This window comes from Nesoenas mayeri (assembly GCF_963082525.1).
Source record: "Nesoenas mayeri genome assembly, chromosome: 29".
Lineage (NCBI taxonomy): Eukaryota > Metazoa > Chordata > Aves > Columbiformes > Columbidae > Nesoenas > Nesoenas mayeri.
The window spans coordinates 1,023,973-1,038,920 of NC_137561.1; the positions used below are offsets into that span (position 1 = coordinate 1,023,973).

At 50.6% G+C, this 14,948-nt stretch overlaps 2 protein-coding genes across 2 annotated transcripts; one reads left to right on the forward strand and one right to left on the reverse strand.

The window, feature by feature from the left end:
• Positions 1-302: 302 nt before the first annotated feature.
• On the forward strand, positions 303-1,217 carry LOC308050595 (olfactory receptor 14J1-like; the record flags this gene model as incomplete). The annotated part of the gene is made up of 1 exon (XM_080360757.1): positions 303-1,217. One exon carries the CDS (start codon positions 303-305, stop codon positions 1,215-1,217), a length of 915 nt encoding a protein of 304 aa, XP_080216883.1.
• A 12,462-nt stretch (positions 1,218-13,679) lies between these two features.
• On the reverse strand, positions 13,680-14,621 carry LOC308050695 (olfactory receptor 14A16-like; the record flags this gene model as incomplete). Its single annotated transcript, XM_080360846.1, has 1 exon — positions 13,680-14,621. One exon carries the CDS (start codon positions 14,619-14,621, stop codon positions 13,680-13,682), a length of 942 nt encoding a protein of 313 aa, XP_080216972.1.
• Between the last annotated feature and the right edge of the window lie 327 nt (positions 14,622-14,948).

Consider the following 14,948-nt stretch of genomic DNA (forward strand, 5'->3'; position numbering starts at 1 on the left):
GCCCTTCTGTGTTAGCAGAAACAGGACAGTCCCCACCATTCCATGGCCCCACTTCTGCAGAGCTGGGCTGACTTATCGACCGCCCATGGGCAGACGCCCTGCACTTGGTTGCACATTTTCCAGCCCCAAGCAGGGTTGCAGCCACAGTGCTGAAAAAGGTACTCCTAGAAAAACACAAGAGTGTCTGTGTGTGACAGGCGAAGGTCTAAGGGAGTTGGTTTGATTTTTGTCAGAGAACTCTGCCCTGTATTCTCACTGTCTTATTTTTTCTCATGACAGCGCCCCGTGCTCAGGAAAAGCAAATGTCCAACAGCAGCTCCATCACCCAGTTCCTCCTCCTGCTGTTCACAGACACTCGGGAGCTGCAGCTCTTGCACTTCTGGCTCTTCCTGGGCATCTACCTGGCTGCCCTCCTGGGCAACGGCCTCATCATCACCACCATAGCCTGGGACCAGCACCTGCACACCCCCATGTACTTCTTCCTGCTCAACCTCGCCCTCCTCGACATGGGCTGCATCTCCACCATTGTCCCCAAATCCATGGCCAACTCTCTGTGGGACACCAGGGCCATTTCCTATGCAGGGTGTGTTGCACAGATCTTTCTGTTTGCCTTTTTAGTTTCAGCAGAGCTATATCTTCTCACCATCATGTCGTATGACCGCTATGTTGCCATCTGCAAACCCCTGCACTACGGGACCCTCCTGGGCAGCAGAGCTTGTGTCCACATGGCAGCAGCTGCCTGGGCCACTGGGTTTCTCAATGCTCTGCTGCTCACGGCCAATACATTTTCACTGCCCCTGTGCAAGGGCAATGCCCTGGGCCAGTTCTTCTGTGAAATCCCCCACATCCTCAAGCTCTCCTGCTCACATTGCTACCTCAGGAAACTTGAGGTTATCATGTTTAGCGCTTCTTTTTTTGAGGGATGTTTTGTGTTCATTGTGGTGTCGTATGTGCAGATTTTGAGGGCCGTGCTGAGGATCCCCTCTGAGCAGGGACGGCACAAAGCCTTTTCTACTTGCCTCCCTCACCTGGCCGTGATCTCCCTGTTCATCAGCACTGTCATATTTGCCCATGTGAAACCCCCTTCCAATTCCTCCCCATCCCTGGACCTGGTGGTGTCAGTTCTGTACTCGGTGGTTCCTCCAGCAGTGAACCCCCTCATCTACAGCATGAGGAACCAGGAGCTGAAAGTGGCACTGAAGAAGCTGATTCAGTAATTTTTCTTTCAGCAGCAATGAGTTACTCATGTCTCTTCAGAAGTGATTTCCAGTTCATCTCAGGAACCTCCTGTGCATTGAGCATTTCATCTGTGATAACCATGTTTGTCAAGGAATTTCTTCACCCACGACACTTCTCCAGAGCAGTGACTCAGAGGCCTGTCTACTTGTTTCTGGGGCCCTGGTACAGCTGGTGTCCTGTGTCACATCTCTGTAATACAGGTGTGGACCCATTTTGACATCACTGTATTTCTGAAATTGCAGCCATCTTTTTGAAACACCCCACAAAAGGGGATTTCCTCAGTCTCAGTCTTTGGGGCTTGGGCTCTTCTTCCAAGGCTGTGGTCAGCCTGAATAAATTTCCCCCACAAGGCCATGCTGCTGTGCTTGTGTTTTTCATGGCTCAGGGGAGGACATGGGGCACCATGTTACGTCATGGTGCTGGTCTGAGTGTCCATCTGTGGGTGCCCAGTGTTCCTGGAGATGGTGAAGGACCTTCCGTGATCTGCCTTGGACTGTCTCGCTGTGGTTTCCAGGCACCACAGCCTGCTCCCTGTGCTCTGAGCTTCAACAGGGGAATGAATGACCCACAGAACCCTGTTTCTGCATTCCCCAGCTCAGGGCAGGCTGCTCTGTCACTGCGGTAGCAGGAGCAGCATGAAGAGCTCCTGGCCAGGAGTCGTGTGCTGGTGAGAGGGGCTGGCACAGGAGGAAACCAGAGCAGGGGACAAAGAGGGGCTGGCCTTGCTTCCATCATGCCATGGCTGGCCCCAGCCCTTAGGCTGATAGGCTGATCCCCCTCTCTGTCCCACTCCATCTATCTCTCCACCCATTTGTCCATCCATCCATCCCAGTACTCCATCTGGGAGAGCTGCCCCATCACGTTTCTCATCCCAAAGAGATCATATAATAATTTAAGTTGGGAGAGACTCTAAAGATCATTGAGTCCAATTATTAACCTAACTCTGGCTCTAAACCATGTCCCTAAGAACCTCATCTATATGTCTTTTAAACACCTTCAGGGATGGTCACTCAACCACTCCTTGGGCAGCCTGTTCCAATGCCTCACAAACTCTTCCATGAAGAAACTTTTCCTAATATATGAACTGAATATTCCCAGGTGCAACTTGAGGCCTTTTCCTCTCCTTTTATCACTTGCTACATTGGAGAATAGACCAAGACCCTCCATGTTCCAACCTCCTTTCAGGTAGCTGTAGACAGCTATAAGGTCTCCCCACAGCCTTCTTTTCTCCAGGCTAAACAGCCCCAGTTACCTCCACTGCTTCCCATCTGACTTGTTCTCCAGACCCCTTACCAGCTTTGTTGCCCTTCTCTGAACTCACTCCAGCATCCCAAGGTCTTTCTTGTAGTGAGGGGCCCAAAACTGAACACAGGATTTGAGGTGCTGCCTCACCAGTGCCAAGAACAGAGGGATGATCACTTGCCTGGTCCTGCAGGCCACACTGTTCCTGATGCATGCTGGGATGCTGGGGGCCTTCTTGGCCACCCGGGCACACGCTGGCTCATGTTCTGTCACTGTCCATCAACACCCCCAGGGCCTTTTCCATTGGGCAGATTTCCAGCCGCTCTTCCCTGAGCCCGTAGTGCTGCCTGGGGTTGTTGTGACCCAAGTGCAGGACCCAGCACTGGGCATGAAATTGAACAAGTCCAAGAGTTGGATTGTTCACCTGGGAGAGAGTAACACTGAGTGCAAGTGTAGATTGGGAGAGAGCGGCTGGAGAGCAGCCCTGCAGAAAGGGATCTGGCGTGATGGTTGGCCACAGGGTCAACAGGAGGCAACACTGTCCCCCAGCAGTCAAGACGGTAAATGGCATCCTGGGGTGCATCAAACACAGCATGGCCACGTGGTCAAAAGAGCTGACTATGCTGCTGTATTCAGCATTAGTGCGGCCTCACCTTGAGAGCTGTCTGCAGTTCTGCGACCCACATATAATTACAACCAGGATGTAAAGGTCCCTGAATGCATCTAGACCATCCCCAAGCCCATTGGAGGCCCTTAGTAAGAGTTCCTCTCTCCAAATATCCAGCCCAGCTTGTTGCTGCATGAACAACCAGGAGAAACTGCCCCTGGACCCTCATTCCAGACCCCATCTCCTCCACCCCATACAGGCAGTGCTCTCCCCCTTGGCACTGAGGTGGTTCCAGGGACCCAAGAGACACCTGTAGGAGGAGATGTTGGGTGGGGATATGGTGTCCTTCAGTGCTCCTCATGGTGCCTCCTGCTGGGCTTTGTGCCACTGGTCACAACCCTCTGAGCCTGGATGTTCAGCCAGTTCTCAGTGGTGCTGAGCAGGAACATGCCCACGAGCACATTGGGCTGCACTGGGAGGAGCGTGGCCACCCAGACAAGGGCAGTTATTGCCCATCGTGACTCAGCACTGGTGTGGTCACATCTGGAGCCGTGTGTCCCAGTGTGAGATTCCCCATTCTGGAGGAACGGGCGGAGCTGTCGTGTGGCCAGAGAAAGTCTGGGTCACGTGTGGAGATGTTGAGAGACCCAAACTTCTTTAGCCTGGTGCAGGGGAGCCTGAGGAAACGTGCTGTTTCTGCTGAAATTGGGTTGATTTTCTTCATGCATTTTGAACCTCTCTCCTTCACAGCCAGTGCAGTCTTTTGTTTAGATTTACTATGAGAATAATGAGATAACGCTGTTTCTTCCCTGGGATAGAGTTCATTTTGTCTTTTAGCAGCTTTACAGTGTTTGCCATTTGCTATGAAAGGAATGTCAGAACTCACTGGTATCTTGGCTGTTGTCAGGGAAACCAAGGACTTCTTTGGTCATCCAGCTGTGGATGCAGATTGGCAGGAGGGGACACAGACAGGACAGCACCTGGATTGACATGCAGGCTCATCAATGAAATAATCCCTATGATTAGCGCCATGCTCAGTCTAAAGCTGGAGCCAGCTTTTGGGCTGGTTACATCCGTTACTTTGGGTTTTGCAGCTGGTTTGGTCAGTTCCATTCAGAAGTTTCATCCTGTCAGGAGTTCGATGTCAGTTCGGCCTTTTGCCGTTCTGCCATTTTGCCGTTGGCCTTTGGGCCTTTCTGCCTGTTGCCCTTTTGCTCTCTCTCACTGGGATGGGCTGTTCAGGACCAAGGTGCTCCCTTCTGCAGGACTGGCTGCTCCGTGTGACTGGAGTTACACGGGGGATGGCACTGAGTATATTTTCTTAATTTAATTTATCTATTTCTATTTAATTTACCTGGACTATTGTCAGTGAAACCAAGGACTTCTCTGGAGTGCAGCTGCAGGTGCAAATTGGTAGGAGGGGACACAGACAAGACAACACATTGATTGACATCCAGGTCAATCAACAAGCTATTCTCTACCATTAGTGTCATCCTCACTATAAAGCTGGAGGTGTATTTTCCTGCCCGTTAGTTTTGGTTTTCCGGCTACACTGGTTAGCTCTGTTTGGAAGTTCCATTCTATTGGGAGTTCATTGTTAGTTCAGTTTTATGATGTTTTCCAGTTTTTCAGTTGGCCCTTGGGCCTCTCTGCCTTTTGCACTTGTACTTTCTCTTGCCTGGATCAGCTGTTCAGGACCAGGGTGCTCTCTTCTTTTGGGCTGCCTGTTCAGCACAGTGGGAGTTCTGTGGGCAATTGCACTGAGTGTCATATATTTTACTTTATGTATATTGTCGTATATTATTAGTGGTAGTGTATTACTTTTATTGTCTTATTAATTTTTTGTCTAAACCCACAAGTTTCTCCCTTCCCATTCAGTTCTCTCCCTTATACTCCTTGGGGACTGGGAGCAGGATGTGAGCAGCTCTCATGGTCTTAGTTGGTGGCTGTTGTAAAACCATGACAAGAAAGCACAGCAGTAGCTTCAGAAATCTTGAAAATCACTTTCCAAGATGGTGTCAATATTTAATTTTTTGTTGTTATTGCGCAATGAGGAAGGAAAATGATGAGGAAGGAAAACCATCAGAAACTGCAGCTCTGGAGATCCAGAGTGGAGCTCAGGATAAAGAAATGTCATTCTGAGCACAGTGCTGTGTTCATTCAGGACTCTGGATCAGTCATGACTCTGTGTTTCCAGGAACAGCTGGTGAGGATGGAGAGACAGCAGCACAGGTGGGGACACACTGGGCTGAGAACAAGGTGGGGAAGCGCATGGGGTGTCTGCAGCCTGTGGGGAAACAGCCACAGGCCTGGGACAGTGCAGGATGGACCTTGGTGGACATGGCCAAGGGTGCTGGGAAGGCTGGATGTCCCTGAAAGAGCCACGGTCTTTGTCCCCTTGGCTATGGCTGATGTCCCTGCCAGCGAGGCCTAAGAGGAGACACATGGTTGTCATGGCCATGGCACCCCATTGCCTCCTTGCACCCCCAGGGAGTGTCACACCATTGTCCTGCACTGGGCATCGCACTCCCCACAGCCCCAGGAAGAGCCCTGAGCCACACGTGAGGGACAGGATCTCCCTTCCAGGGGCAGGGGCTCAAGGCTTGGCCATTGTCCTTCATCAGACAAACCAAGGGCTTTCTCAGCATCAGAGCTGCTGCACTTTGCCTGTGCCTGATGCAATCACTACCTCCAATTATCTGCTCTAACGAGTCCCTGGGAGGCTTTGTCAGTAACAGCCCTCAGTGGGGCCATTAATGCTTCAAGGTACTTTGGAGTTTGCTTCTGGCTTGGACTTCTTGAGCAGATTCTTCAGTCTGTCCTTGGTATCTGAGTTTCTTGGACTCAGCACCAAATACACCATGGGGTTCATTAAAACACAGAAAGCCCTAACGAGTGATGTTTCTTTCTGTAATTTCCTTCAAATCTTCAAGACTTGCAGAACTAACTGTAAAGGTTCCAATGGGACACTTAATGATGAAGATTTCAAAGAAGATTTCATAAAGGAGGGCTTGTTCTTTCAAGGGTATTTTCAATCACTTTCCAGTGTATAGAAGAAGTGACAGCAGCACTCTACAATGGACACTGATCCCGAGGGTCTCCTGAAGACATCTGGACAGGCAGGAGAACAGTCCTTGAGGCTGGACACTGTATGGACAACCTGGCTCCTCACCCCCACCCCCAGTCTGCCGAGTCCCTCATTGGCCACCAGAGATTGCATCACTTTTCCTCCATCAGACTTCTCCACTGAGCTCTGCAGGAGATGCTGCAGCTCCTGTGCACCAGCTCCACCTGCTCTCCTGTGCAAACACTGCACAGTTCAATCAACAGCAAAACACTTTCCTCAGCTGTGTGTGTAAGTGGATCTGATGAGGTCCAGCATCCACAAGGGACACCCACACAAGAACTGCTTTAGACAGAGAGACAGGAGAGGATAGAAATAAACACAATGAGTGTGTTGACTGCCATGTCAATTAGAGCTCTGAAGAACGGGGCAAGTTTGTAACTCCCTGAAGCTCAAAGCAGAAACCAGACAGTTGAGAGGCCACTGAATGACCAAAGAGCAAGTAGAGGAGAAACCTGAGAGCACTGGGAAGGGCAAACGTCCAGACAGTGCTGGAAAGTTGTCCTTGGACAGGGACATTGAATCAGGAGAGGTGGGAACTCCTGAATGACGAGGGAGATGAAATCAGAGAGTGTTGGTAATAGAAGTACAGGGGAAGACAAATATTTCTTCTCCTACCCTTAGTGCACTTCCTCATAATTCCCTTTTTGGCTTTTTTCTTTTAAATTTTAATGTGTTGAAAAAACAACTAAACAAAAATCTCCAGTCGAGGAAAATAACAAACCAAGCATAATAAACAAGAACACCCACAAACCAATGCAAAAAAAAAACCAAACCAAACAACTAAGAACAACAACCAAAACCAAAACCCAACCCAACCAACGAACCAACCAAAAAAAATACCAAAACAAAAAAACAACATCAAAAAAGTGCAGGTTTCCAGGCAGACATCAGTCATCACTTGTCTCACCCTAAACAGCCAGGGCCATTTTAGGGCTCCAGTGTACCTGAGGTGCTGGCCTGGGATTGGCATCTATCACATAGGACCTGGGGAGACCAGAGCACCTTGCAGTGCAGGTGGAGCCTGGGCAGGGGTTCCCGGGGCATCTACACTGGCACCAGGTGTTTGTGTCCCTGCAGCTGAACACATTTGTGTCCTAAATCCATCCCAGTTCTGGAAAACTCTTTCCTTTTGAAAAAAAAGACACCACACGAAAGAAACCAAAAAAAAGCATGTTGAGACCTTCCTCTGCTTTGGATCTTTGTTTTCAGTTCCTCTTATTTCAATTGTCATTGACATTAACTGACATGTGATGGCCCTACAAGCATGAAGCCAAGATCATGTTGTGTCTTGCACAGCGCCCCATGCCCTCTGAACCTGCCCTGCCCAGGACTCCTCACACGTTGCCCAGAGCGAGTCACACTGAGGTGTTGGCTGGTTCCCTGGCTGGGATGTTGGTTTAGATGGTCACCTACAGCACAGGTGGGTCCTGCCCCATCATCGCCTGCTCTGCTCCAGTCTGAAACAGAGCCCAACATCACAATGGGATCAGGAGAGAACTGAGGCTGAAGGGACCTCAGGAGTCTGCAGTCCAACCCATCACCAACTGGGTCACACCAAGGTGTTCAAGCCTTGATTCAATCAGAGCTTTAGCAGGACTAGAGAAGTGATCACTCCTTTGTACTGGGCACTGGTGAGGCTGCACCTTGAATCCTGGGGTCAGTTTGAGGCCCCTCATGGCAAGGAAGACATTGAGGTGCTGGAGAGAGTTCAGAGGAGGGTGACAAGGCTGGTGAAGGGTCTGGAGCACCAGTCTGACGAGGAGCGGTTGAGGGAGCTGGGGCTGTTCAGCCTGGAGAACAGGAGGCTGAGGGGAGACCTTGTCGCTGTCTACAACTACCTGAAAGGAGGTTTTATCATGGTGGGTGTTGGTCTCTTCTCCCAAGTAACAAGTGATAGGACAAGAAGAAATGGCCTCAAGTTGCACACAAGAAGGTTTAGATTGGATATGAGGAAGAAATTCCTCAGGGAAAGGGTTTTGAAGCAATGGAGCAGACTGCCCAGTGAGGTTGTGGAGTCACCATCACTGAAGGTGTTTAAAACACAGATAGATGGGGCTCTTAGGGACATGGTTTAGTGACAGATTTAGGTTATGATTGGACTCGATGATCTTAAGGGTCTCTTCCAGCCACAATTATTCTATGATTCCATGATAAGTCATGTTTGCTATTTTCTTTCTCAGAGGACCATGTAGCCTCCCTGAGAGCCAGGACTTTTCTGAGGTGTTGGAGAGACGTCTCATGGTCACACCAGCCAGTTCCACCAGCCCCTGTCTGTCCCTTCCCAGACCAAACCTTTTCTCCATATCCCAACCTTCCAGGTGAGTTTCTGGGACACAGCAAATGCTGTCCAGGTCCTCTGGGCCTGTTCAGAGAGAGCAGCTTGCCAACATGGTGATGGTCTCTCTGTGCACCTCAAAGCTTTCCTGACCATTTTTCTCAATGTCTGGCTTGTACCCAACCTTTCTGGTCCTTGAGCTGTACATGAGGGGACTGAGAAGGGATGTGAGGATGGAGTAGAAAAAAGACTTTGACAAACTGTCTTGGGAGGGCTGTTCTGGGCATCCCACAGTCCAGGATGAGGGTGCTGGAGAAAACAGTGGCATTGGTGAGAGGTCCAGGAGGAGAAGGCCTTGTGCCTGTCTACACTGGGGTAGAGCAGTGATGCATTCATGGGATGCCCATGTGAACAGGAAGGGGACAAATGGCTCTAAAATGACCTCCAGCCAGTTCTTTACCCATCGCACATACACCATCCAGACCATGAGCTGCAGCTTCTCCAGGAGATGCTGTGGGACACGGTGTCAAAGACTTCACTGCAGTCTAAGGACACAACACCCACAGCCCATGTGGCGCATTCACTGCCCACGACAGACTTTCCCTCATCTGCTCAGCGGTCACCTTGTCACAGAAGGAGATCAGGCTGGTCAAGCAGGATCTTTCATCAAGCCATGCTGATTGGGCCCCATTGCTCGTCTGTGTGTGTGAACTCACAGTCCTTTGCCAGTCATGTTCCTGCTGTTGGCCAATCCCCTGTAGAGGCAGAAGTGACCTCACAGTGCCCTCCACACCCATTGGTTCCTACTGGACTATGAGTTCCTGAGACACAAGTGACCACACGACATCGTACCCACCATCACCCTCCTTGTGGTCCAGTGTGTGAGCAGATCAAACTGAGCTGCTTTCATCAAATGTATCTGATAGATTTCCTATCAAGGGTTTGAGTGGAGAAACGTTCCTCAGAGGAGCTGCTGTATTTACTCTGGGGCATTTTACATCTCTACTTCTCCCTTTTTTTTTCCTTCCCCTTTCTATTCTGACATGAAAGAGCTCTCCAAGGAAAAGATTCAAGGAATCCTGCAATAATGCAGATTGGAAGAGAGTCCTGAACACCAACTCTGTCCCACTGACCTTTATGGAACCCCAAGGAATAGCTGATGGCATTTGTGCTCCCTTGGGTTCATCTCACCACATGCACACAGTGGACATGCACATGATGTGTGTGTTTACAACTCATCTGCACAATGAAAACATGGACTTTTGACCTAGTGTTTCATAGAATCACAGAATGTTCTGAGTTGGAACGACCCACAAGGATCATGGAGTCCAACTCCTGTCCCTGCACAGGACACCCCACAGGTCACACCGTGTGTCTCAGAACGTTGTCCAGTCTCTTGTTGAACAATGTGAGGTTGGGGCCGTGACACCTCCCTGGGGAGCCTGTTCAGTGTCCAGCACCTCTGGGGGAAGAACCTTTTCCTCATGTCCAACCTGACCCTTCGCTGACACGTCTTCTGCCATTCCCTTGGGCTCCTTCACTAGTCACCAGAGAGATCAGTGCCTTCCCTTCCTTCTCCCCTTGTGAGGAAGCTGTGGCCACCATGAGGTCTCCTTTGAGTCTTTTCTTCAGCTCTGATGGTGAGAAAACCCTTGGTTTCCTTTCTGAAGCAGAAAGGAGGAGCCATGACCTCCAGCCTCTCTCCCTGCAGGCTGCAGACACCCATCTCGCTTCCCCACCTGCTCTCACCCCAGCATTTCTGCACCTTCACTGCTGTATCTGCACCCTCACCGGCTGCTCTTTGGAACACAAACCATGGGCTGATCCAGCTCCCTCTGGGTTACCTCTTGCCTCACAGCACTGCCCTTCCAGTGACATTTCTTCCTCCTCATATTCACTCCTCACCTTCCAAGTAGACTTTTTTTTTTCTCTTTCCTGCTTCTTCCCACTATCAAGAAAAGCTCGACCATCTCATAAACTGCCCTTCATGCAGGGAACCCAACCCATTAGGCTTCTTGTGGTCTTTTACCTGACCAGAGAGAAGTCACCTCACCATGATCTCCTAAATCCCATGAGTGCTGCTATCCTTTCAGCTTCTCTGACAGAAACAACCATGTCTCTGACCATGTCCCATCATGTTCTCAGGTGGGATGGACATGACAACCCGTCTCTCTTCCTGGGTAAGACCTGTGGGCCCTTGGGCAGAGGTTCTTTCCCAGCCATGTCCCTGCTGCTGGGCTGTCACCTCCGGACACAGAACTGACCCCACTGTCCCTTCACAGCCACATGATTCCGCCTGGATTATGAGTGTCTGAGACTCAGCTGACCTCATAACACCGAACCCATCCATCCACCTCCCCATATCCCAGGGCCTGACCAGATAATAGTGTGCTTGTTGTATCAAATTAAACAAATGCATTTCCCTCTAAATGTTTGAGTGGAGAAGCTTTCTTTGCAGTAACTGTTGTTTTTATGTTGACATCATTTCTATCTCCTCTTCTGCCTCTTTTTTTTTTTTTTTTTTTTTTTCTGCAAATATTCTCAATTCAAAAACGTGTCCTGGGAAAGAATCTTTGAATCATAGAGTCAGTGGGTTTGAAGAGAACCCCAAACATCTTCTTGCTTCACTCTCCTTCCCAAAGCAGGTGACCAGGTGAGGTTCTTCAAGGTCTTTGCTCAGCTTTGCATCATCTCCATCACAGCACAGAAGGGAGAATAAAGACCTTCAGCAGTTTTGGCCCAAATGCTGCTCACTGGGGGATGACACACTAACTGCACAGAGGACACTGCATCCCAGATGATATTTGGGCTTGATGTTTCAGTGAACTTCCCACCAAGCATCCACTTCTTCAGCCCAAACAGCATCAATCCGTCTAGAAGGACACCACTGGAGACCATGTCCAAGGCCTGGCACGATTTCATACACACAACATGCCTGTCTTTCCCTCGCCCATTTTGGTTCACAAGTCTTTCTTGTCCTCCAAGTGCCTGCAGATGGCTGCAGGAGGACTTGTCCCATCACCTTCCCAGGGACAGAGACACGCTGAGCAGCCTGTGATTCTCCCCATTCTCCTTCCTGCCTTTCTTGAAGATGGGTTTGATGGATGCCAGGACCTCCTTGATTGCACTGTCATTTTGAAAACACAATCCAGAATCACAGGGCAACTGAGGTGAATCTCACTGGGTCAGTGGGGTTTGTTCCCAGAGTCACGCACACAAATGTCAGGGTTGTGCCAGGTGTCCATAACTGAGTTGGCTTTGTGGACTCTCATCTGAGGCAGAATCATAGAATCATAGAATACTCTGATAGGAAGAGAGCCTTGGGATCATTGAGTCCAACCATAACCCAGCTCTCGCACTAAACTATGTCCCTGAGAACCTTGTCTAAACACCTTTAAACCCCTCCAGGGGTGGTGACTCCCCCATTTCCCTGGGCAGCCTGTTCCAATGCCTGACAACGCTTTCCAGGAAATATTTTTTTCCTAATATCTGATCTATATCTCCCCTGGTGCAAATGCTGAGAGCATTGGCAATATCCCTTCTCTAGTCCTGCTGGCCACACTATTCCTGATACAAGCCAGGATGCTGGTGGCCTTTCTGGCCACCTGGAAACAGTCTGGCTCATATTCAGGCAGCTATCGATCAACACCCGCACATCCCTTTCCACCAGGCAGCTTTACAGCCACTCCTCCCTGAGCCTCTAGTGCTGCCTGGGGTTGTTGTGACCCAAGTGCAGGACCCAGCACTTGGCTTTGTTAAGCCTCACACAACAGGCCTCAGTCACATGATCCAGCATGTCCAGATCCTTAGGCATGGCCATCCTCATGTCCCACGTCATGAGGAATGGACATGGGGACCTCAGTTCAAGGCAGCACATCCTAGTGCTGCATTCAGGCCTTCATGGAACATGCAAGAATAGCTGATGGTGTTTGTACTGAGTCGGGTTCATCTCACCTCATGTGCATGATATCCATTTCATATCTCATCCATACAGTGGAAACATTGGCTTGTGACTTACTCATTCAGTGTGCTTGTGTTGAGGGATGAACAACCTCTCTCAGCTGGGGTGAAGGGCCAGTGCTGGAAATGGTGGTTTTGAGGGGCTGGTCTGTGGTGACTGTGCTGGGCCAGTTTCCCCAGATTGTCCCATGAACATGGGCACACAGCAGCCCCTGCTCTGCTGGTGCTTCAGGGCTCTCCCGGGAGGCCTGGCTGGGAGAGGACCCTGCTGTGTGCCAGCCCTGCACACTCACACACTTCAGCCCTTCACTGGTATTTTCTTCTCTGGGGCATTTGCCAGTTCAGCCCTCCCACCCCCTCCTGAATTGTGCCACCCCCTGCCCTCTCCCCAGCCCAGCCCGCAGAGCAGCCACACGGGAACTGGAACTGGTCCCAGAGCAGTGGGGACCAGTGAGAATGAAGGACAGTGAGAATGTCCATCCAGCCGGCAAGCTGAGTGGGTCTCCAGCACAGGCAGCTTGCAGACCCAGGTCCAGACTGGCTCCCCAGGACAGCATGAGACATTTGGCCTAGGGGATCCTCAGGAAGGTCCTGTGGCCACAGTGCCAGGGCCACCTGCCCCAAGCTGCCACCTGCAGCAAAGGGTTTCTCTTTCCATGTCTTTCCTGTACACATACAGTGCCCCACTCTTCTCCTGGAACATCCCGTCTCCCCACAGAGCCCTTTCCCAAGAGAGCTGAGCTATGCTGACCTGGCCAGCTGTTCCTGCCCCCCTTCCCACGCTCCATACAGCTGTGACCTGGCGGTGCTGCTCTGCAGAGCAAGTGGGCTGTGGTGCCCAGGGCCATGGGGTGAGTCCGCAGGTGCATGCTGGTCAGGGTGGGAGGAAGACCCAGCTCAGGGTGGCTCCTGCTCACTCTCTCTCAGCACACAGAAATGGCTCCTGCAGCCCCAGAGATCCCAGAGAGAGGATTCTGGGCAAAGAAGGCAGTGCCGGGTCCTTTATTTCATTTAAACACACAGAGAGTACAGCTCTGCATTTACACAGATTATGGGTCACATAAGACAGGTAGATATGGACATAGACATAAGATGATAAATTATTTTGCTTGTGGACAGCATTAATAAAACCAAGAAAATCTAAAACCAAAGGAAACAAAAAAAACCCTACAAAACTCAGGATGAGCTGTTTATGAGTTATATTACAAGTAACATGCAGAAGAAAGAGGTCAGCTCATGACTGCTTTTGGAAAGCAAACAATCTTTAGTTTCCTTATGGCATCCTTGAGCTCCTGGTTCCTCATGCTGTAGATGAGGGGGTTCACTGCTGGAGGTACCACCGAGTACAGAACAGACACCACCAGGTCCAGAGATGGGGAGGAGATGGATGAGGGTTTCAGGTAGGCAAACATGGCAGTGCTGAGGAACAGGGAGACCATGGCCAGGTGAGGGAGGCAGGTGGAAAAGGCTTTGTGCCGTCCCTGCTCAGAGGGGATCCTCAGCACGGCCCTCAGGATCTGCACATAGGACACTACAATGAACACAAAACAGCCAAATCCTAAACAGGCACTGACCACAATAAGCCCAAGTTCCCTGAGGTAGGAGTGTGAGCAGGAGAACTTGAGGATCTGGGGCATTTCACAGAAGAACTGGCCCAGGGCATTGCCCTTGCACAGGGGCAGTGAAAATGTATTGGCCGTTTGCAGCAGAGCATTGAGAAACCCAGTGGCCCAGGCAGCTGCTGCCATGTGGACACAAGCTCTGCTGCCCAGGAGGGTCCCGTAGTGCAGGGGTTTGCAGATGGCAATGTAGCGGTCGTACGACATGACAGTGAGGAGACAATACTCCGCTGTGATCAAGAAGAGAAACAAGAAGAGCTGTGTCGCACATCCCAAGTATGAGATGGCCCTGGAATCCCACAGAGAGTTGGCCATGGACTTGGGGAGAATGGTGGAGATGGAGCCCAGGTCGAGGAGGGCGAGGTTGAGCAGGAAGAAGTACATGGGGGTGTGCAGGTGCTGGTCCCAGGCTATGGTGGTGATGATGCGGCTGTTGCCCAGGAGGGCAGCCAGGTAGATGCCCAGGAAGAGCCAGAAGTTCAAGAGCTGCAGCTCCCGTGTGTCTGCGAACGGCAGGAGGAGGAACTGGGTGATGGAGCTGCTATTGGACATTGGCTGCCTGTGGGCATGAGGACCTGTGCAAGGAGGAAAGACAGTGACAAGTTAGGGGAAAATTCTCTGGGGAAAATAAACATGCTGTTTCTGATGGAAAACCCTCTTCCTGATGGAGAGATGTTTCCGCTCATTCTCTCTTTCTACTAAGTCTGAATAACAATTTAACACAGGTTAAAATGCAGCTTGGGCATCTATATACTACGAACACACCTCTGGGTCAAGACCCCCTGTGTTGATGTCAGAACAAAAACTGATCCGCACTCGCACCCCAACCCCAGAGAGCACAAGCACCAGGGACAGGTGGAGAAACAGGGTAGAACACTG